Source organism: Nelumbo lutea, chromosome 2 (genome assembly GCF_056320005.1).
Source record: "Nelumbo lutea isolate HS-2025 chromosome 2, American lotus-T2T, whole genome shotgun sequence".
Lineage (NCBI taxonomy): Eukaryota > Viridiplantae > Streptophyta > Magnoliopsida > Proteales > Nelumbonaceae > Nelumbo > Nelumbo lutea.
Window position 1 is genome coordinate 34,651,908 of NC_142685.1, and position 24,969 is coordinate 34,676,876.

The 24,969-nt window shown below is 35.6% G+C and overlaps 1 protein-coding gene across 1 annotated transcript in view; it reads right to left on the bottom strand.

The window, feature by feature from the left end:
- Window positions 1-15,580, bottom strand: part of LOC148869784 (phosphatidylinositol 3,4,5-trisphosphate 3-phosphatase and protein-tyrosine-phosphatase PTEN2A-like) — a 44,978-nt gene extending 29,398 nt beyond the window's left edge. The window contains exons 1-5 of the mRNA XM_088967184.1: window positions 15,281-15,580; window positions 14,595-15,152; window positions 13,381-13,482; window positions 13,237-13,293; window positions 1,714-1,779 (exon numbers count right to left, since the gene is read on the bottom strand). Coding sequence (XP_088823310.1) covers window positions 1,714-1,779; window positions 13,237-13,293; window positions 13,381-13,482; window positions 14,595-14,966 — 597 coding nt within the window. The 5' untranslated portion in view covers window positions 14,967-15,152; window positions 15,281-15,580. The remainder of the gene's footprint in view (window positions 1-1,713; window positions 1,780-13,236; window positions 13,294-13,380; window positions 13,483-14,594; window positions 15,153-15,280) is intronic.
- Between the last annotated feature and the right edge of the window lie 9,389 nt (window positions 15,581-24,969).

Below are 24,969 nucleotides of genomic sequence, written 5' to 3' on the forward strand. Positions count from 1 at the left end.
CACCTAAACCCCAATGGAATTTTCTCTTGTGCTTCGTTCTTCAAAGTCTTAAGTCAGTTCATCAGTCCTACCTTGTCCCCTTTCCCTGTTGGTGAGGTTTGGTGCAGAGCTATACCCCCTAGGGTTGGTAGTTTTTGTTGGGAAGCCCATCTGGAAGGAATCAACACTGGTGATCTACTCCAAAAGAAGAGACCCAATACTTGCTTGTCACCTCAGTGGTGTGATCTGTGTAAAGCAGATGGGGAGACTAGTTTTCACCTAATGGTGTCTTGCCACTTCACGAGGTCGTTGTGGGATTGGGCTTTCTCCTTATTTGGATGCAGCTGGAATCCCCCATCAGACATGCAGGGCCTTTTCCCACCTTCCTTTTTCAGGTGGCGGTTAAAAAAGGGAAGGACAATGTGGAGAGGACTAAGGGCTGCAGTATGTTGGACACTGTGGGAAGAAAGAAACTCCAGGATATTCTCAGAAACTCAGAGAGGAACAGTAGATCTGAGGGCTATCATACATTTTAGGGCGATACAGTGGCTGAAATCTTTGGAAATATTCACAGATTACATTGTGGATGACATGTTGAGGAAGTGGGGTGAAATTGCAAATTGCACGCAGACCAAGTCAGTAATGAGTGTGGCTTGGACCGCCCCACCTAATGGATTCTTGAAATTAAACTTTGATGGATGCAGTAGGGGAAACTTGGGACAATCGGGGATCGGGGGTGTTTTTAGAGATGAAAATGGGGTCATCTCTGCTATGTTCTCAGGCCCAATTGGAGTGGGTGACTCCCTTAGAGCTGAGATATGTGCAGTTATGGAAGGAGCCCGAAAAGCTAAGGAATTGAACATCAAGAAACTTATAATTGAAGGGGATTCAGAGGTGGTGATAGGGTGGCTGACTAAAGATCAAAATGATTTATGGAAGTATAACAATGAGAAGAGGAAATTCAAATGGCTGGTGCGGGAGATGGAAGTTAAGACATGTTGGATTAAAAGATCAGCTAATTCCCTAGCTGACGGCTTAGCAAAACAAGGGGCAGAAAGGGATTCTTTGTTTTGGGCTAAGCTGTAACGTTAGTGTCTTTGTATCTTTGTATTTTCTTTTTTCATTTCTTGAAGATCTTTGTGACTCTTGGAAGATAAGTGTGTTTGTCTTCCACTTGTAAATTTTCTACTAATGAATTAATGAAAGTGTTATTGATCAAAAAAAAAAAAAAAAAACAAATGAGTCAAAAATTGGACCCGTGTGCTATTGTACCACAAGTAGCAAAGAAAACCAATAAGTTTTATTGATACAAAAACTATTGACAGGGTACTACTCCAATTGTAGAGATTTTTCCAATATAAAGAGAGAGAAGACAAATTCTGATTCTTTTGCCAGAGGGTGACAGAGCATTCACCTAAGTTTTCTCTACCCACTACACAAGAAAACTCTTTCAAGAGTCCAAAAATGAAACCATAAGAAAAATATTCAGTGGCAAGACTTAGGAGAAGAGAAGAAAGAAAGAAAAAAATACAATAAGGGAAAAAAAGAAAGAGAATCAATTCATCCAACCTACAGGTTGATCACCTCTATTTTACTTTAGTATTAGGTTATAGTACAAGTTTAACCTTCTAGGTTGACCTGCATTAATTAATAAACAACATAGCTGACATCTGTAACCTAATAACTATTAGATTCTAACATAGAACAAAGTAAATAACAAGGAAAGGCACACACCTTTCCCTCAAATAGTGATGCATCATACAACCTCTCTGAACAAAGATTGTACACTTTGTATCTTCCCTGCAAAAGAAGCGTGGAAATGATATCAAGTTCATTCAACTGATAATATATAATACAAATTACAGAATTACTTGCATGATATATTTAATGACCTAAAGTGCAATGCCATCAACAGCAAAAGCCAGAACCATGCTCCAAATAGAAAAGACAAGGTCTTTGCAAATAAGCAAACTTAGTACACCTTTGAGCAGACAATTAACTGGGTAAATCAATATTAAAAAAAAAAAAACACGAAAACCACAGTAGAGAAGAAACAAGAAGTGCTTCCCCTTTTTGAAAATAGATATTTTCTTAGAACAACCAGAAAATGGAACAGGCCTGAGGAACCAAAAAGGAATAGCTGGCCAAATACAATGGGAAACAGTAAGAAGAGAGGAATAGCTGGCCAAATACAATGGGGAACTGTAAGAAGAGAAGCCAAGTAAAAAAATATATCATGTATACCCCGACTAAATCCCAAAAAAAAGTAAGAAAAAGTAACAGTTGAAGGATGAGTTCATCTTGACACTGAAGGAAATCCTAGAAACAATTACTCCACTCTTCATCACCAGTATTTTTTTGGGGATGGGGTGATTAATGGAATAAAAAATTGATCAATAAAAGAGAAAAGAAAGCAGAGGTTGTAAGCTTCCACATCCTACTTTTTCTTATTAGTCCTCCCACATCTTAGTTTGTAGACTTAGAAACTTTAACACCACATTATCATTTTCATTTCCATATTATGCTTCTTTATTCCTCATGTCAATTGTTAGTTTGTTACTTTGTCAAGCTTGCAATGACTTGACCATTTGAAAAAGAAAATTTTCTTTTCTAAAAAGGGAAACTGAAAGAAAGATGGATAAATTGTCTTTCCATAAATAAAGGATCTACCCATTCCCTGCCCCCTCCCCTGCTCGGTTTCATATTGGAATTATGCCTTAGTCACTCGCCACCTTCTTTTTCAAAATTGGTTCATTCCCTATGATGATGATAATGTAAAACATTAAAACCCTTAGATTGTACAGAAAAGTTTGTAAATTACCAATCTTTTAAATAATAAACAGAAACAATAGGCCAGAGGCCATAATTCAAAGGGTATTTTGTCTCAGGGACATTATACTGCAATGCGAATATCCAGATATTGGTGTAACTGAGTTACTTCTATCAAATGGCATGAAAATATGCTACAAGTGCAGACTTCCTTGATGGAAGTGAGGAAAACCGGTGATGTGCAACTCTCAGAAGGATCCATCCAATGGCTTTACTCCGGAAACAAAGTGGAGAAAGGAGGTGACAGTGGAAAAGAAAAAATTTCTGTTTGAGGATGCGAATGGAGGCTCCGCGGTAAAAATTAGAGAGAACGGGCAATCTATGGTGATTGTGATCAAAGAATCTTTGGACTGGCTTAAAGGATTCATTGATGGGCGAGCGATATGAGTATGGAAGAGAGAAGATAGTCTGCAATGGTAAAAAGCAACAACAGGGGTTCTTTAATCTTTTGTTGACGGAAACTTTTGGAAAAAAATCGAAGACAAATAATTGTATCCCAAAGGATAGGGGAAAACAAGGCTGAGTCAAGATTACAGAACAAGAGAGGTATGGAGGCATCGACTAAGCAAAATTCCAAGTTGTTTGAGGGGCAAGTTGGAAGGAAAAAAGAAGATATTGAGGAAATAGGTGTAGTGTTTTGACCTCACCAAAAATAATGGAGGGTACAATGGAAGATTGGAGGAAGAGATGGGTAGTTACAAGGACTCTGGGTGGATCTCTCAACTGTTTTCCAATGTGAGAACTCACCCTGGCCAATGCCATTTGATGAGAAGATAGCTATTGCCAACTTCAGTGGAGGCACTATCAAAACAACAAATATTATGACCAAAAGAGGGCTGGATGCTGATCAAAAGCTGGAATCCATCCTATAATGAAAAAGGAGCTGGAAGGAGGAAGATCTGATATCAGAATTTTCGGGCTCCCCTTCAACCTGTGGAAGATCCAAGTTATGGATAAAGTAGCAGCAGTCTATGGAGGCGTTTTAGATGCTTTTAACTTCCCTGACCTCTGTGCTGTGAGGGTGAGGATTATAAGAGCAAAACCGGATTTATGTGCTTTGGACTTGTTTACCAAAGGCAGATGGAGAAAACTTTGGATTGCATTGGAAGCTGAAGTGCTTCTTTGGGGAGCAGAAGAGGAGCTAGAGTCATTTGCGGAGATTTTAGGGTGTGAAAGAGGGGAGTGGCCGTTGAAATATTTAGGTTTACCCCTTGGTGGCAACCCAAGGTCAATAAGCTTTTGGAATCCAATAGTAGAGAGAATTGAGAAAAGATTAAATGGATGGAAAAGAAGGTACGATTCTTTAGGGGGAGAATCACTTTGATAAAATCAACCTTGGCTAATCTCCCTATGTACTTCATGTTTGTTTTTAGGATGCCTCAAGCAATTGTGAAGAGGGTGGAAAAACCGATGAGAGACATTTTGTGGGAACTAGGAGAAAGTAAAAAAGGATTATTTGGTGAATTGGGAAAAGGTGGTGAAAAGGAAAGAAGAGGGTGGGTTGGGTCTAGGTAACATTTGTAAGTAAAACCGTGCTCTTCTATGTAAGTACTTGTGGCGCTTCCCCTTAGAGAATGACAGGTTGTGGCATAAAGTGGTTTCAAGTATTCATGGGCTTGCTAGGAATGGATGGGATGCCGGTGTTCTGCAAAGAGCTAATCTTGTAGCACCGTGGAAAGCAGTGCATGGTATTCTTTCTCAATTCCTTGAGCATATCAAGTATGATCTGGCTTCTAGTAATAGGATAAGATTCTAGGAAGATGTGTGGATTGGAGATAGTCCCTTGAAAGATATGTTTCCCTCTATATGTTCTCTCCAAGGTTTAAAATATCAATATGAACCTGTATATCAGCATGGGCATATCGGTACCTAAAATGACACACTTTTATATTTTTTTTAGTTTTTTTTTTCAAATTTTGGTTTTTGGGCCTATTTTTAACTATATTTTTTATTAAACAGAGGCTGGTTGCCGAAAGACCTGTAAATATGCATATCGTGAAGCCACCGATACGATACACTCAATACTGGGCATACCGTATCGAAATTTTGAAGCTTGGTTCTCTTTAATCTCAAGGAGAAACTTGTGTTTGATTTCTTTGGGTCTCCCCTCCTCCCCTAGGGAGGGTTGGAATTTGGGGTTAGTGAGAAACCTTAAAGAGTCAGAAATTCTCTTTATTTTATCAATTTTTTTTCTTTTTTTATCAATTAGAGAGTCAGAAATCTCATCAGTGTCTAACCTGTTAAATAGTCCGGGTGGCCGTGTCCTTGATGATATAGGGGATGACAATAGGGTTTGGTCTCTCAGTCCCTCTGGGTCATTTACCTATAAATCCTTTTTCTCTTCCCTTGTGTCCACTTCCCTTCCCCATTCCTTTCATATGAAAGAAGTTTGGTGTGCCCCTATCCCCCAAAAATGAGTGCCTTTTGTTAGGGAGTTTATCACGGATGCATCAACATGTGTGATATGCTGCAAAAGAAAAGGCCAAATTGATTCTTGTCTCTTAATTGGTATATTTTGTGTAAGTTGAATGGTGAAAATGTTTTCCATATTTTAATCTCTTGTCCCTTTGCTGGTTGTATTTTGGAATGGTTCTGCTCTCTTTTTGGTTGCAGGTGGATCCCTCTTGTCAGCTTGGAAGCCCATCTTTTCTGAGGATAACAAAGAGAAGAGGTAGAATCTTATGGAAGTGTGCAAGGGCAGCAGTGGTGTGGTCAGTTTAGGAGGAAAGGAACCTAAGAATCTTTGAGGAGAGAAAGAAATAAGGAGGCAATATGGGAGAGTATTACCGTAAGAACTGCACATTGCGTGAAAACGTTGAAATTATTCTCAGATTTCTCAATGGGAGACATTTTCCAAAACTGGAGGTCAATTGCCCTTTCTTCTTCTAGGAAACAAAAGACCCTAGAGGCTTGGTGTCCCCCAAGTGGCAGGTAGACTACGCTAAACTTTGATGGAAGTAGTTTTGGCAATCCAGGGCCTTCTGGAATTGGTGGAGTGTTTAGAGATGGGAGTGGGAATATTTATGGTTTGTTTTCAGGTCCTATCAACCAAGGTGATTCAGTGAGAGCTGAATTCATGGCTGCTATTGTTGGGATGCAAAAGGCTAAGGTTATGGGAATTACAAGGCTGATTGTTGAAGGGTCAAGGGGATTCAAAAATAGTCATTGGTTGGTTGAAAAAAGGAGAAGGGTTAAGAGGTCATGCTAATGGTTTGGCGGATGGATTAGCTAAGCAAGGAGTTCATAGACATCATTTGTTTTGGGCTCAAATGTTAATTGCGTGGGGGGTTTTTTGTTGTAAAGGGTCTTTATCCTAACAACTCCTTGTTGTACTCTATTTTTCTTTAATCCTAATAAAATGTCTTGAGTTGCTGATCAAAAAATAAATAAATCCAAAAGGTCAATTCCAGCTTTTACAATCCTTGCTTATTAGTTGACACTCCTACAGAATGTCCAAGAAATGGCTAAAGGTTTAATAATTAAAACATGTTAGCTTCTACTTCTGAATTAGATCTTTGGAACAATTTGAGATAATCTTCTTTATGTGAAAGTAACGAGAATATGGATAACATTTAATAATCTTCAGAGCTGTGAAGATCAGAAGCTTGAAATATGTATTGTAACACATGAAGAGTAATTCTTGTGGAGCTTACATGTGTTTCGAAAAATGTACATGTTATGGTGGGACAGATATTCAAAAGGGCCCACAAAATCCTTCATGCTTCATGCAGGTCTCACTTCAAATCTATTGTTGCTTGTAATATAATCATGTGTTGGTTATGATAGTTCTTGTGGAGCCAACATCTGTCTCAGATTAGGGTTAAAAGAGTTGTATCATGCATTCCCTTTTATCATATCTGGACTCCTATAATGTTAAACATGGCATCTACAATCTGACTCAAGAATCTAAGCCAAAGACTCATCATCATCATCATTATCCAAGCCTTACCCCAACTATATGGGGTCAGTTAAATCTAAGCCAAAGACTATCTTCAGGAAATGGGAAACTAATTGACCTTAAATTGCATATGCAACTGCAACAATGACCATTAGAACATCATGAGGTATTGTATAACTCGTAATGACCTGGGTCAGCCAGGTACACCACATCATGATTTGAGAAGCTAGTTTTTGAACTCATGACTCATCATCAGCATTCATCATTGGCAAAACCTTCTTCTCATTCATTATTGTCTTTTATGGATATTCTCCTGATTCATCATTGTTACAGCATAAGACAGTTGTACTTCCTTTTCCTAATCAGTTAGAAAGAACCATACTTCCATGTAAATATCTCCACAAGTTGTATTTAAAATGCAGTTTAATCTAACACACCCCCAATGGTAACCTCCATAGCCTCTCTTGATCAAACTAAACTTTGATGGTTGTAGAAGGGGCCAAGTGCCCAAGCTTCTAATTTGCAACCAGCCTATTAACAGTTTCGAATCTCCCTCCACTTCTAACTGTTGCATTCCCCATTGCTTTGCCAATCTGAGACCTTGGAGAAAAGCAAAAACTTCTGCCCTTAAGGAGTCTTCCACTCCTACAGGGCCAGCACTCTACCCCCTCATGTCTGAAAACACCCCCTATATCTGAGGGACCTGGGTTGCCTACAGAGCTTCCATGAAAATTCAGTTTCACTCTAGAACAAGGTGGCGGGGTCCAACTTTCTTGTTCTGAAGGAGAGAAGGATGAGGAACCAGCTATGACACTCCACCCTCTAGTGAAGTCAGTAAAGGAAAAGTCTTTAAAAAGCTCCAAAGCTTTCAGCTAATGTATGATCCTGGTGGTGTTGCTCTCTATAAGTGTTTCCTTGGGTCTTTCCTGCCCTTGGAAAATCCTATTATTTCTCTCCTGATCTCCTCCCAGACTGACCATATGCAAGGTTTAAAATGTTGATGTCGATGGAAATGTCGCTTACTAAAACATAAGACATATGTCGGAAATGTCGAGGGGAAATATTGTAAAAATTAGAGACATTGTGGAAATATTATGAAATATGTGGAAATATGCAATGATATTTTGTAAATAAAAGAAGCATTAATACATATTTCTAGACTATTATCTTATTCCCAACCATTATATAAAGCTAAGAAACTAAGATCAATAACAAATTAGTAAATGATGATTTACTGATTTATTATGCACTTTGATGTTTTTACAAGGTTATCCGATATTATAAATTCTAATATATTTATTTCACACTAGTAAATAGAAATACATTTATTCTGATTTTTTAAATATTAAAGTTACAATACACTATGTTTTATTATAAATTTAATAAACTGTTTCTCCTTTTTGTAGTATTAAGATTATGATAAATTCTGATTTCTTATAAAACTTAATGAATTTATTATGATTTTTAATACTAAATTTATAATAAGTATATAATTAAATAAATTTATTCTGATTTTTTATATTAAATTTAGAATATGATTTATTATAAAATTTAATAAACATTTTTTATTTTAATAGATATTTTAAAAATACTAACTAGTTAATATTTTATTACTTGAAAAATATTTTATGTTTTATATTATATAGTAATTAATTTATTCTTTTGTTTTTATTTTTTGTTAATTCTTTTTTATAAATATTTTATTTGAAATATTAAATAGAAACTATTGATGGAATAATTTATATTAATATAATATACTAATATATTATATTATTAATGTACATTAGTCGACATCCTGTCAACATAATAGGAAAAACTGTTTTTTTTTTTTTTTTTGTTATTTGGACCAATTTGGTTGGCATTTCCGAAATATAGGAAATGTCGACCAAAATAATGTAATTTTTATATTACCATCCATTTTCATGTCGGTGAGCCTCGACATCAACATATGTCGGGTGACATTAGCGAAATGTCACGACATTTGAAACCATGATTATATGATAGTTGCTCTTGTTGTTTTCCATGTTGCCTTGCCTCTCTTCTTTGTTAACTGGAAAAGGCTAGAGTTGACACACGAAGGAGTCGTCCACTTGCAACCAAAGAGAAAGGAGAACCAATCCCAAATACAAGAAGTAAAAGGATAGGAAATAAATAGATGAGCCACTGTCTCACCACTCCTTAAGCAAAGGCAACAAACATGTGGGGAAAGGCACTAATCTTTCCTTTTTCTTTGAAGTACGTCCAAAGTATTGACCTTTTGGAGAACCACTTCCTAGCAAAAAACCATAACTTTTGTTGGAACATAAGTAACCATACTTGTTTTGCATGGAAAGGGGTAGGCACAACAACAAAACTAAGTAAAACATTGAAAAATGAAGACCAAGAAAATATCCCTGAGGAGAACTTTGACCAAATTCTATTATTTGGGCAAGCCTGGTCCAGAAAAACAGCACCCAACAATAGCTCATCTGCAAAGGCCACTTCTGAGTCCCTCAACCCTCTCCTTAGTCCCAAGTCCTACGAACCCTCATCCACACAAAGGAAATGACCCTCAATTTGTTTAAAGAAAGAGAATACATAACCGGGAACCTGTCCTTAAGAGGAGCGTTTCCAACCCAAGTGTCCTCCCAAAACAAAATTCTGTTACCTAAGCAAGCATAATACTTATGAATGGTTGAAAAGAAGATAGGACTCCAACAATTGCTTTCTAGGGGATAAACAAGAGGCCCCAGGGTCAAGGCCAGCATCCAATCCATTTGTTCCCATACCATGAATGCTTTACTACCACCTAATGCCACAAGGCCCACAAGCTATCCTGCTCTAAGGAAAATCTCCATAACCACTTTCCTAACAAGGCTAGGTTTCACAATCTAATATTACTAATGCCTAAGCCTTCGTCCTCTCACCTCCTAGTGACAATTTCCCACTTCACTAGTTAATCTTTTTAAGTTCTTTGTAGTTATATCTTGAAACAATGGAGACCGCATTTTTTGTTTTTTTCTCCTACATCCTCTTACATTCACCTACAAAACCTATGACTCTCCTTGCAGCTACAGTCTTAAGCATGTCCTTCATTAACTCCAAGTTTTGCCCATTACAATACCCTCTCAAATCTTAATTTGTAATCCTTGTAACCCAATCGTAGCCCAACCATCCAGCCCTTAGTCCTAAGCGTGACTTTCGTTAAGCTTTGTCCATTACAATACCCTCTTAAATCTTAATTTGTAATGCTTATAATCCAATCATAGCCCAACTATCCAGTCCTTAATCTCCTACGGTTTGCATTGCCAAACCAAACTCTTACTACAACTATCTCCCCATCTTAAAATCAGCACTTAAACCACATTCTATGAATCCCTTTAATTCAACATCTACCAAAAAACCCTGCTGAAATTTACGTGCAACTGTTACTTATTATGCTGCATTTGGTAACAGTGAAAATGCAAATATGTTGGTTTCATGAAAGTGCAAACTTTATCTGGTTTTGCATTGATAATTCTATTCTCACCAAATGTATTTGGCTGTGATGTGTATAAACACGAATTTCAAGACTGCAATCTACCTTTTTTACATTGACCAACTTTGAGTGCAAAAGTTTGCTTTCAAAAATAAAGCAAATTTTGCTCCCGTTTGAATGCAAAAAATGTCGGAAAAAATGTTTACTTTCGTTTCCAGTACAAAATCACATTCTACCAAACACCTGCAAAACCAAACCAGATTAGAAATTTGCTTTGGTTCAGTATTTGCACTCTTACCAAACGCAGCCTTAGTTTTTTAATCAATAAAAATAATTAAGGCTTAAAAGGAGTAAACAAAACCTTACAGAGAATACAAAAGCCAAAAGAAAATAAAGGAACAATGCAATACAAAATGAACCACTGAAGCTAAACCAGGACTACTGCACACCATTACAACTCTCTTTGGCCACCAGTTTTTTTTTTTTTTGAATTGGAAACGGTAACTTCATTACTGAAAATTAAGTTACAATTGTCAACCCCTAAGATAGGAGTTGGGCCCAAGTAATTTGAATTACAGAATTGCCCAGAACAAGTTTTCCCTCACTGTCCCTTGTTTGGCTAAGGTATCAGTCAGACCATTAGCTGATCTTCTTTTCCACTTGAAGCCTGCATCAAGCTCCCTTGTTATATTGAGAATTTCCCGTATGGGTTGTCAATACATCCATGCTCCCAACTTGCCTGATTGCAGCCAGTCCATTAACAATTTAGAATCTCCTTCTATCTCCACTTGGTGTAATCCCAATTGCCAGAGCCATCACTTCTGCTCGCAATGAGTCTCCCACCCCTAATGGCCCAGAGAACATAGCAATAATTCTCCCATCTCCAATTCTGAATACTCCCCATATACCTAAAGGCCCTGGGTGACCTCTTCAGCCACCAGTTTTGGCCAAATAATCAACCAAAAGTTACCAAAAAAAAAAAAAAACTAGACATCCATTTCAATGAGTTGTTCGACAAGAACTTTAAAGCTTCAAATCTGCCCACAACTTCAGCCACTAAATCTCTTAAGTAATCTTAGGAGAACATATTCAGTTTCATTTAGCCTATTACTGTACTAACTTCACAAACTTGGATCACATATTGGTTCTTCCATGACCCAAATTGGTCTTAGCTTATTCCCCAGCATTGTTTTCAAGGGGTTGCGTAGGTGACAAAGTGCTCTTGGTGGGGAGACCAGCTTGAACTCCAATGACTTGTATTAAAAATCCCATCTAGGTAACTAGGTGCCTGCCTAGGCAACAAAAATGACAAGGTGAGTGCCTTATTTTAATATTATTACCATGGTCACATCTTTCTTTTTTTTATCAATAACAATCAGCTTTATTAAATTAGAAAGAAGCAATCACAAAATATAGGGGAGGTAAAATGACTTAACTCCCCATCAACAAATTTCACAAAGAGATAATATTAGAAATTAGCACAAAACAAACACACCCTATTCACCCCTTGCTTAGCTAACCCATCAGCAAAAGAGTTGGCATTTCCTTTCGCCCAGCTGTACTTCACCTCAATGTCCCTAGAGAACCATTTGAACTTTTTCCTTTCATTACTGTAGCTCCACATGGTACTATTGTTTTCCTTTAGCCATCTAAGCACCACCTCTGAATCACCTTCAATGACCAAATCTTCTTATGTTCAATTGTCTTGCTCTTTGGATCCCTTCCAAAACCGCAGAGATCTCAGCCCTAAGAGAGCCCCCTTCTCCAATTGGCCCTGAATACAAGGCCAGAATAGACCCTTCCACATTCCTGAAGACACCCCCGATCCCAGATGGTCCTGGAATTCCAATACTACTCCCATCAAAGTTCAGTTTTATAAATCCAGAGGGTGGGGAAGTCCAAGTGGGGCTGGAAATTCTCTTAACTGGAGCAGAGTTTGCTATCCCTTTCCAATTTCTCAGCAAGTCAGTCATGGAAAAGTCTGTAAAAAGGTCCAATGATTTCAGCTGGTTAATCACCCTTTGGTGTATCAGATCTGTTAAGTTCTCCGCTGTTCTCTCCTTGTCTGAAAATATACGAGAATTCTTTTCTTCCTATAAGGACCAACAAACTACTACCCTAATGTATCTCCACATAATCCTCCCTCTTTTCTTAGGCCAACTGAAGAAGGACGAAGAGAATAGAGTTTGCACAATCAAGGGAGGAGTCCAATTACACCCAAAAAGGGATAAAGCCCACTCACAAATAGATTTAGCAAACAAGCAAGTAACCATAAGGTGGTAGCCAGTTTCCCCATCAACCTTACAGAGAGAACACCAATTTGGGGATATATTAATATGTAACTACGTATATTGACACATCCTATCATATGCAATATATAAACCATGCTTTACTTAAGGGTTTGACAAGAGGTTTCTTTTTTTTTCTTTTACAACTACTTTTTTCTCTCATATTGAAGTAGAACTTGTTCTTTTCCCTTTTCTCCTCTTAAATATTTAATTAGTATAAAGATTATAGCTAATATTGTGTTTGAAATATAAAGATTGATAGAAAATCAATGTTATAATTGAAGAGCATTGCCATGTTTTCAATTTATATTCATGTTGTTTGGTATATAAAACTAGGAAATTAACCTAGATTTTTTTTCTTTGTAAAATTTATACCCACTGGCCACTGTAGCCTAGAATCACTTATATGCCTAGATAACAAGGTTCCCAGTATGATTCTCCTAGAGGCTAAACCATGGCTTTTAAAGAAGTAAAGTGCTTCCTTTGCATACCCTACATCAACAAAACACACAAGAACAGAGAACAAGACCAACAGACATCATAGAAATCAATACTCTTAACAGAAAAATCTATTGAAATTACCAATAAGATATAAGGCTTAGGAGTTGATATACAGGATTGCTTATACACTAGACCACCAGGGGAACAACTTATAATTTGACCTTCATTCAACATGTGATTACCGCATCTTGAGCTTAAAATAGAGTATACAGTAACACTTATAAAATTCATGTTGGCAAGCTAATTCAACCTTACCCTAAGATAAGAAGTAGTTGTATCATTACCTTGTGGTGAGTCTCAAAAAACTTGATTACTTCTTCCATGTGGTTCCGGTAGAACCCCTGCATGACATTTCTTAAATTATCTCATAAAGATGGTGTAAAATTCAACCAGTTAAAATTCAAGAGAAAGCTATTTTAATTGCTTACCTCAACATATCCAAAAAACCCAGAGCTCATATCGCCAGCAGGAAATCCCATGGCAATAATGTTTTCAGTGATATAAGTCATATCCAAATCAAACCCCCCTTCCTGAAACCAGGTATATAAATAATGATCATTACACAAATCACTGACAAAATCCAGGAAAGCAATATTTTGAGATGGGGCTAGCAGATTCTTGTAAGAGTTTGAAACCCTTATAATTATCCACTAATAACACTTCAAGAATATCAGGATACACCATTGAATGATCTGTTTAAACAAATAACTGCAATAGTAATCAGCTCCATAGATGATTGAAACTAGGACCTCTTACCACGGTCATCTTTTCTTTTTTTTTCTTTTTTTTCTTGAAAAGAGATGAGGCAAATTTTACTAATAAAAAAACAAGAGTACAACCAGGCCCCCAAGAACATCTCACAGGCTCCTAGATCTCAGCAGTCAGCAACAACACAAGGTTTTGCTGTTTGAGCCCTGCAGCTGAAATCCAAGATACCAGCTTTCCAAAAGATAAAACTCCTCCACATCCTTAGAGGTCTGGTGGAACAGTCTTCTATTTCTTTCAGACCACACAGTCTTGTGTTTCTTACCACCTTCATCTTGCAAACATAAACTTCCAGTAAAACTCTTTCTAGAGCTCCTAAAGTAATGCAGATGGGATGCACTTAGTGGTGTGCTCAATCCTCTGCAGTAAAGGTAATGAGAGTATCTTATAAACATAAAACCCCCATTAAAGCTCTTTACAGAGCTCCTAAAGTAATGTAAGATCAGGCACATTTAATGGTATGTTCAATCCTCCCCAACAAAGGGGCACCAGCACTTCATGATAATAAAGAAAAAGACATTAGATATAGAAAAGGACAAGAAATTTATGTTAGCAGTAAAAGATTTGCACCCTATCAATCTAGGGTATTACCTATTAAATTTAAGGTACAGTGCAAGAAACCCGTAATTCTAATGATACATCTCTATTCCATTTATTAAACGGATCCAATCTGAGACCCAATGAAAGGGGAAGAGTATTGAGAAACCAATACAATGTAACATTTTCTGGGTTTAATTTCCATAAACTCTTAGATCAGAAATGCACTTCAAGATGTAAAATTAAGTTCAGAAAAGCTAGTATTCTGACTAGAATAGAAAGAAAACAAAATAAAAAGACAATTACACTGATTATAAAGAAAATTACAGAAGTGTGCTACCTGATATCTTCTCTTATTCTGAGACACAATGTGTCGAGCCTTGACCTGCACAGCCTTAACCGCGCTCCTAGACGAATCAACCAACCCTTTGGTGATTGACCCAAAAACACCAGGCTGCGCAGCTGTTGAAGTGCCCTCAGCACTCTCATCAGACACAGGATCTTTCGGAGATAACCGCAATCCCAATCCACCGGTAAAACGTGCAAACGTTGACTTCCCGGCAGTTCCAGTCTGTGACTCTTCTTGCCCCGAAACCGAGGGCTGTGGGCTTCTGAGACTTCTGGCCCATGACGATATGCCAGAAGCAGTAAATAGTGATGGTGCTTCACGTACAGAGCTTTCTCTTATAGAAGCTGCAGGTTCTGAATCCATTTCTATCACATAAACGCGTCTCGACACAAATCACAGCTTTACATACAAACGCCCATCATGTAAAATCAAAAACTATTTATGGCGTTCGAATTGTAGATGCAAAACCTACTAGATATTGACTATTGAACACACTGAGCGTAAATCAACGCAGAAACGAATTCAATTTTGATATCTGCAGATCTGAGCCTGAACCCAATAAAAATAAGCATAAATTAACGCCGAAATCAAAGCAAGGTTCACTTCCATAGATCTTACTAAATCCTAAAACAAATCTCAGCAACAAATTCACACGCATACAAGGGGGAGAGAGAGACCTGGCTTCAGACTCGTCGTTCCGCAGTACAGAGAGAAAGAGAGGAGCAAAGTGCAAAGAGAGACCCGCAGATCACTCCGGAACGAAAGAAATGAGATCGATCTTTGGACTTGGGAACTTGGGGCGGGACCGAACATGCAACGTGGCAGGATCAGAGACGATCAAATGGTCGTACACCAAAAATCAGCCGATCGGATGAGTATTAAGCATTTGATCTTATCAAAATATCTCTAAACATTAACATGAGAAAGTGTAGCGGTTAGCACCACTCACCGCTGCGGTTACTGATGCCTTCGAACACAGGAATGATTGTTTGGGTCCCATTGGAAATTGTTTAAAACTCACCGTAATTGTCTGGGTCTCTTAACTCATCACAACTTTTTAAAACGTCTAAAATTAATCAATTAAAATTAATATTTTTTATATTAATTGATGTTCACATCAATACAAATAACATTTTTTATGACCAAATTACTCTGCGAATTAGAGAAAGGTCTTTTCATTTTTCAATTTTCTTTTTTTTTTTACTTTTTTAGTGTTTTGTTATAATTTCTAATATTTTTATATTTTTCTCTTTTCTACCATCTATAAATTTTCCTATATTTTTTGTTATTTATTTGCACTTTTTGTGTTTTTCTATAATTTTTGGTGTTTTTCAATTTCTATAGTTTCTATAATTTGAAAATAATTTTTTATTTTGTGTGCAATTTCTATATTTTTTTATATTTGTTGTAATTTTTGTGTTTTTATATTTGAAAATATTTTTTGAACTTTTTCCTTATTTCATGTCTAAATATTAAATTATATGTATATATTTTATATTTTTCTATGAAAGTTAAAATGGTAATATATTAATAGTTGTTAGTCTCTATAATGTCAAGTTAGTGACATTGTGAGTTTTAGACGTTTTGAAAAATTGTGGTGAGTTTAAGAGAAATGTTGAAAACTAATGGTGAGCTTTTGACAATTTCCCTTTAAAATAAAATCAACTTTTGTGTCATGTCTTTTACGAGAATCACCAGTCGTCCATGACACTAGCATTGCTTTTAAAAATAAACCACTTTAAAGTTCTAGTCCAAAGACCAACCAAAGGGCAAAGGCGAGGCTATTAGTTGTTCTAGAGGTGAGGGCTAAGCCTCTTGCATGGATATCTATAAACATATTTATTATAATTTTTTTAGGGAAGTTTTCATTAAAACCCACTTAACAAATTTTTATTTGAATTGTCATAACAAATTAAAACTTCAAAATCCTATTTTTATCACATTTCCCTTATATTTAGGGGTGCAACTTTTGCGGGTTATGGTTGAAGTTTTGTTAAAATTTTAATGGGCCCAATCCAAAGCCTGAGCCCGAAACAATATAAATTGTTAACTCGGGCCAACCTGACTTGCACCCTTACTTGTCGTTTTTAAGTTTCCAATTGTACAACATTTGTTAGGTGAGGGTAAATTAAGTTTTCCCTTTTTAAGGAAAATTTCACCTATTTTTTGTAGCAATATAAATAATATTAGTATTATATTAATACAACATTATATATACAAATTAAATTTATTTGTCATTTTTATACAAGATGCAATTTATTTTCAAAAAAAAAAATTGTATTTTAGTTTGTTTCATTATTATAATTTTCTTCACTAGAAGAGGGTTACGTCGATTATTAACACCATATATATTTGGGATAAGGCTTGCATAATGATGGACTTCATATTTATAGCCGTTTATATTTGAATAAAATAAAAATTTTCTTAATTTACATATATTGTAGTATACTTTTCAATATAAACTAATTCATAAATTTTTCAAATGAATAATTTTCATCATATACAATATTTTTTTTTGGAACTAAATGGCTTGTAAGTAATTTAATGTGGACAAAATTATTTAAAAATTTTGTCAATCTTTTATTATAGTGATTTTTTTACTTTATCTATTTTTATTAAAGAAAAATCATAACACGTATTTTTAATATGTAAATTAATGGGTCCTATAGTCACATGCCATGGATGAATATGTGAGTGAATATGATATTCTAACATGTACATTTAGTAAGAAAAATCAAAAGAGATATTTTTGGATAAAGAGAAATTTTGGTTTTAAATAGTTTACTTTATTTATAGCCAACTAATTAAATAATTTCTTGAAATTTGGGTGTAGTGCGTCGTTTCTAGAGAACGTCATATCGTGAGCACGAAAAGACAAATTTAGCAGTTATATTCATGAGATGGCAAAAGTTTTAGTGTTGTTGCCAATAACCTAATGCAATCCTTATCCTTTATCTTTATCTGGGATTGGAACCACCAATGTAGACAAGCTCGCATTGGCGGAGTTAGATGTATTATAAGTAATATATTTTAATTTATTTTTCAACTAGAGGGGGGCCGTACAATGCACACCTGCATGGCCCTGTGTTAAAACAAATCCAAGTTAAAGGACCCTTTTGACATTTTCAATTAGGCAAAGCTAAACTAATTCCAACTCAAACATTATTTTTAGTTTATGTAGTAGAAACCAAATAATAACATGGAAGGAAATTAATTTGCAGTAAATAATAAATGCATAATTAATACTAAGTTAAGGCTAATTCATCCATAATTAAAGTTAATAAATTACTCTTAATCCATAATTAAATTTAATTAATAGTAAAATAAGTAATGTACTGATAATGATAAGTAATTCTATTAATTAAGCAACCTAACTAAGCTTTATTAAGAAACCTAATAAATTTAAGGTTTAAGGTATTAAAACATTTAGTAAATTAATTAGCATTAAGTAATTATCATTGAAACTCATGATTGTGGAAATAAAGTAAATCAATAATTGTAGAAACTAAATTAACTATTTTACTATTAATTATATAAATAGAGTTAATTAATGTTAATATATAAACTTATGTAAATTACCATTAATTATCAGAATTATTTAACAAAATAAGTAATTAAATAATAGTAAATAAATTAATGTTAATTAGCAGTAAATTAGGTAATAACTTAAACAATAAAATAAGTAATTTATTGTTAATTTAATGTTGATTAATCCATAATTATTGGGAAAAAGTACAAATAGGTCCAATTCATAATTTTGAATTCCAGCTCAGCCGTAACAAAATTAAAAAGACATAAACATCTTTCTCAAAAATGTGGACAGATTCCCATACCATGTATGTCGTTCCATGAAGTGGCAAGCCAATCCATGTTAGCTACTTACACAAACTCCTTTAAATTCCAAAGTTACCATTAAATATGCAATACCTAAAGTAACCCTCTTTAAGAAAAAACAAAAAACAAAAGGGCACCTTTTGAACCCCTCTCGCTCTCTCTCCATTTCCTCTTTTTCTTTTGTTATCTCTTCCTTTCTCAAATTCTCAGTTCCTCCAACTATACTCCTAAACCAAAAATCTCTCTCTCTCTAGTGCGCATGCACACTTGCTCTCACTCTATGTTCTTGTGAATTGAGGTCACAATAGTTTCGAACCAAGTGCTATTTCTCTCATTGCAACATTCCTATTTTAACTCCACTTCTTGTTTTTATAAACGAGTTGGAGGCCCTATCTAAATGGTTTGGTAAATCCATACTAAGATGGGTGAGTACTATTCAATGCCAAATTGGTAAATGCATACTAAGATAGGCTAACACCAAATTAGTACAATGTGTTTTCACTCATACCTATTTTGGTAAATGTGAACTAAGATAGTAACACCAATGTATGGGAAGGCTAAGCACATGATAACTAGCAATATTATACATCATTTTCTGTGTGATCATCACTATGCATCCTAAAGGGCAATGAAAGGTGTTATGTTCTTGCTTATCAATTTAACCAACAACCTAGCGCTATCTTTGTAAACATTTACTAGGATGACAGACATCTAAGGCTGATACAAGGATGGGTTAGTGTACAATAACCACGCCTATTACTTGGCATAAATCAAGTATTAATGCTATAGCATGAAATCCAAATGAGAATGGTAATGCCTTGCTAATGAATTTAGCCAATACCTTGATCCCTTCTTAATAAATGTTTATTTGGTTGGTAGTTAGAGCATTCAACAAAAATGTGAATATGACCAAAATGAAACTGACATCATTATATGAAGTTTATATTTAATTTATTATGAAACAACATTGGACATTTATGGAAGTTGCTATATGTTCTCAATCATGAAATCAACCCATCAATCCTAGGATGGCAATTAGGGATGTAAAATTAATATGTAGTAAGAACCATCATATTGTTTTAATTCATTAAGTTGTCATTATACAACATGAAAGTCAAGTGGGTGGTGTTGTCATCACTAATGAATTTAACCAACGTTTAATACCCAATTTGATAAACTTTCACTAAGTTAGCAATTAGAGCATTCAAGTCTAATTTGATTTGAGGTGTTGAACAATGTGCAATATCTCAAACTTAGAGCATTGAGATAATAAATATTAACTTGGAATGATATATAAGATCCTACCAAAGCGCAATCATATTCTCCATTGAACCTTGATGTTCCTAATAGGAATGCTCATATGTCCCCATTATAAAATTCAACCCCTTATATTCAATTGACTAAACTTATTGGATAAAGAGTTAAGGTAGAATCTGAACTCTCAATGGATGCAAATGGGAGAGAATGGGAAAAAAAGCTACCTATTGGAGATAAATTTTTATTTAGTTTTATTTTTTATGTTAATTTACTGTAAAACACTATTAAGCATTAATGATGGTTGCCATGTGTCCTAACTTTTGAACTTAATTCATCAATCTTAAGTTGGTAAATTGTTTCCAAGTTGGCAATTATAACATTTAAGGCTAACATAAGAAGAGTGAACATACAATAACTGACACTATTATATTGTTGTTCATGAAACCATCACCATACAACATGAAAACCAAATGAATGTGTTACTTTTTTTGCCAATTGATGCAACCAACAACTCAAATCTATCTAAATACATTTTTACAAGGTTGGCAATCATGCCAAGCAATGCTAATATGAGAAGGCTAAGCACAAAATAACTAATAAGTGATAAGCATATATGAAATTGTTTATAGACCCATTAAGTTATTCTTTTTTCTCTCCTTACTTTTTTGTAAGGCAATGAAATTTCATAATCATGACTAAAATCTTTTGTTATGTTTTTTTGAAGATATGTAGGAGTATTGTGTAGTTTTTCCAATCACATTATTTGATTTACACAATTGACAGCTTGATTTATCACCAGGTGAATATATATGTATGAGATGGCTTCCATGTGTCCTTACATTTCAAATCATTCCCTCAATCCCCACCTTAGTAAACTTTTACTAATTTAGCAACTAAAGCATTCAAGGCCAATATGGGAGGGTGGCCAAAGTGCAACAAATAGCTTTTTGTCTAATTCATTGAAAAACAATGCCAGACATCTATGATGGTGATCAAAGTGCAACCAACCCTATATCCCATCTTAGTAAATTTCACCAATTTAGAAACTAAGTAAATGTTCACAAAGATGGCATTTAGGGTATGAAGAACCATATAAAACGGCAAGTGTCAACACCTAGGAATTTAAGATAACCGGGGATTTTGCAAGAAAAACAATTTATTTTCTTGGTGACTTGTTGCTCAATGGGATAGAAATTCTTAGGGTCCAGGGGACCAAGGTACAGTGTGGAAAGGTGTTAGGAACCCCACACATGCCTGATTAAACCGGCCTCTACTTCACCAATGTTCCAAAAAAGGTTAATAATTTTGGGCTTGGACAAGTAACGAATATCACATTATTAAATTAACAAAAGAACTAGCTATAATCTAACAATTAATATAAGAATAAAGCATTAAACTAAGAGATGACAATTGAATAATTAACTAGAAAATGTAAATTATGACAATCAAAATTGATGAGCAAAATATTAAAGAATAAGACTAATAATTAGCTAAAATATAGTTAAAAATTAAAGGAACTCCTATGTCAAATTACAAGAGTGTAACCTAAGATGCAATGCCATAATCGATGACTTAAAGATGTTCAGGTTTTAAAGAACAATATGATTAGTTCAAATAAGCACTAACTAAACCTAATGCTAATGTGTGGAATGAGAAAACAAATAACTACTAATAGGGCCTAACCAACACCTTAAAAAAGTTAATCGGGAGAAAGAAGAAAAATGCGTTTTATTTTGAAAAGAACATTAAGACATGTAAAAAATGAATAGGTCATTGCTAAAAAACAGAAAATAATGGGGTTTAGAGTCTACTAAAGGAATTAGATGCTCTATTGTACAAAAAGTGAAAAAATATGACTATTTATTAACCTAGTGAATGCTGATTTGGTAAAGTTGGACCCTTACTTGACTTAGGAAATTAACAAGAAGAAAGTGAAAGATGATGTCCTATGTTCTAATGTAATTATGATAGGATAGTTATACTAAAAACAAACTAACACTACAATAGAATGAATGAAACCACACTCCTAGTTGAAATCAAGCATAAAAGGTGCAATGGTGTGAATCGAACACTTTTTAAAGAGCATAAAAAGGACCTACCTAAATGCTTAATAGGTCTTAAATTTATCTAAGAAAAACGCCATGTGGCTATCCTATTCAAAGACATATATTGAGCTTAACTATGTATGATGCAAGAAGCTAACTATTTGAGTGAAATATGAATCTACTAGAAAAGTATTTGCAATGTCAACACTATGAAGATATGTTCGTCGTTGGAAGGTTGATTAACCAATCCTACTAGACTACTTATAAGAATAAAAAATAAATATAAAAATGAGATGAAACTGAAGTAAAAAGATGAACTAAATTGACTTAATGGTAAAAAAAAAAAAGCAACTATCATACCTCAGAAATGATTTCTAGAAAAATAAACATATTGCATCAACTTGCAAATGTTGAATTAATGTTTGCTGCCTCGAATGCACATCGTTGAACACCTTTTGCACTAAGAATAAATCTCTGATTTTGGCATTGTTAGCGTAGGGGTATTTCTGTCTTTATACCTAGATTAATGTTGCTGATTTGTAATGTTGTGTTAGAACCAGTGCTCGTTACTTAAATAAGGGCACATATGTCTTTTCATTTATTTTTAATAATAAAAGTACTATCTGGCCTACTGGGGGAGCTGATTTGAGACTTCCAATTCGAACCAGATTTTCTTCTTTCTCTCTTTCTCTCTTTTTTCCACCTTTCTACCTCTTTCTACATAACCGATCTCAGACAAATAGAACTCCAAGGAAGGCCGAATCATAACATGGTATTAGAGCTACTTGAATCTACCTATATTTCTGTCTGCCTAGATTTCTATTCTCTACACATCCTATCAAGGGTTTCTCTTGATTTTTTCTGCATTCGACTAGAGATAAGGGAAAGGGATGAAAAGGAGTGATCGCCCTCTTCCCTTGGAGGTTTCTATGCCTCCAGTCAGGTCTTGTGTGGTCGGCTGTTATGGTTTCTAAGATCGCCCTCCCCTAATCAATGAAGAATAGAGGGTCGATCTATATGGTGCAATGACTGTCTTGTGTGGACTAAATTCCTGCTCGTGTGGTTGTTCCTTCAGTGGTAAGGTAAGAGATTTCTGTGCATGATATCTGTTATGGATCAAATAGGAAATGTGTTTCAGACCATATGCTTGAGTTTCAGACAGTAGTGTGCTAGGGTTTATGCTATTTTTTTGTGTATTTCAAAGGAAGATTTGTGATCATACAGTGGTGAGATTTCAGGTAACCGTAGGGGTAGGGTTTGTGGTGCAAAGATCACACTTTTCAGCAACAACAAGTGTTGAAACCAGTGTGACGAGTGTGATCTAGTTGTGTGCAGTTTGCAGAATTTAGTGGTAATAGAATTCATCAAGTGTGCAGAACCGGTGATAACAGAATGGGAGATAATAGTGATTGTAAACGTAATGTGATGGTGCCTATAGACTACCTGAAAGTTTAGATGACCTCCATTAAACTAAATGGAGAGAATTATGTGCCTTGGGCTAAATCCATTAAAACCTTTCTGAAGGCAAAGAAGAAGGTAAAACACATAAGAGATGAGAAACCCTCCACAGACTCTCACGAGTATGAAAACTGGGAGCAAGAGGATGCTCAGATCATCACATGGTTGTAGAATAGTATGGAACCTAGGATTAGTGTAAACTTCATGTTTCTTGACACTACCAAAGATGTGTGAGACTATGTGAAGAAATTGTATTCGGGTCAAGATAATACAACCAGAGTGTATTAGTTGTGTCAAGAGTACTTTAATATGCAACAGGACAATCAGAGTCTTGAGGAGTACTATGCCAGTATGAGAAACATACTTAATGAGTTGAATGTCTATCACCCTCTCACTTTTGATGTCAAGATCCAACAACAACAGAGAGAACAACTTGATGTGACTAGATTTTTTGTGGGATTGAAGTCTGAATATGAACCAGTACGGGCTCAAATATTAGGAGGATCAACTTTCCCCTCCTTAGAATAGGTATTTGCTCGACTCTGGAGGATTTCTATCGGATCTACTGAGAACTCTAATATCTTAGATAGATCTGCCTTTGCTGTATCAAGAGGTCGTGGTGCTAGACGTAGGGCTCGGGGAGCTCAGTCTGGCCATGGTGGTAGTAATGGTTCTGTGTATGGCCGAAGTGGCAATGGTGGGCATATTTATAGATGTGGTGGTGGTCGTACTGGGGGAAGAGATTCAGGGGGAGCCCGTGGTAGAACACGTGGCTCAGGCTGGAGGAAGTGCACTCATTGTGGTATGGATGGACATACCATTAACAATTGTTATGATCTACATGGTCCACCCTCAACCTGGGCCAATCATGCCGCAACCAGTGACTCCAGTTCCCGCTTTAGATAGGAGAATCATTCATCTGATCAGATACCTCCTACATCCACAGATGGTCCCGTGAAGGAGATGGTGAGTGTTTCCCATGATGAATATGAGAGGTTTATCCAATCACAACAGAACATGACGACTTTCACTCACTCAGGTATGGCTTGTCTGGCATCCACACCCAATCCCTGGATCATTGACTCTGGAGCCTCCGATCACATGACTGGAACTCCAGGTGTGTTTTCTTCTTTATCTCATTGCTCAACATCACAATCTGCCGCCCTTGTTAATGGTTTCACATCCTCAATTTGTGGTGTTGGTAATGTTGACCTAGACCCTATATCCTTCTCCTCAGTTTTGTATGTTCCTAAATTGCCTTTTATTCTTATGTTTGTTAGTAAGCTGACCAAATCACTTAATTGCTCCATTACTTTTTATCCTTCTATGTGTGTTTTTCAGGATCTCAAGACGGGGATGAAGATTGGTGGACTGTATTATCTTGACGGTGGTGGCAGAACTTCAATAGCTCTTAAGTTATCCCTTTCTCCTCTCTAGTGGCACTGGCGATTTGGTCATCTATCGCTAAAAGTTTTGAAGTCTTTGGTTCTGTCTTTGAGTCAGCTTTCTGTTTTGGATTATGAGTCGTGTCAGTTTGGGAAACACCATCATGTTCCCTTTAGTTCTAGGGTTGATAATCGTGTGTCGAGTCCTTTTTCGTTAATTTATTCATGTGTTTGGGGTCCTTTTAAAGTGATGTCATATAATAGATACAAATATTTTGTCATTTTTGTAGATGATTTTTCAAGGATGACGTGGCTCTATCTAATGAAAGAAAGAAGTGAAATGTTTACCATTTTTCAGAAATTTTATGCTGAGATTCATAATCAATT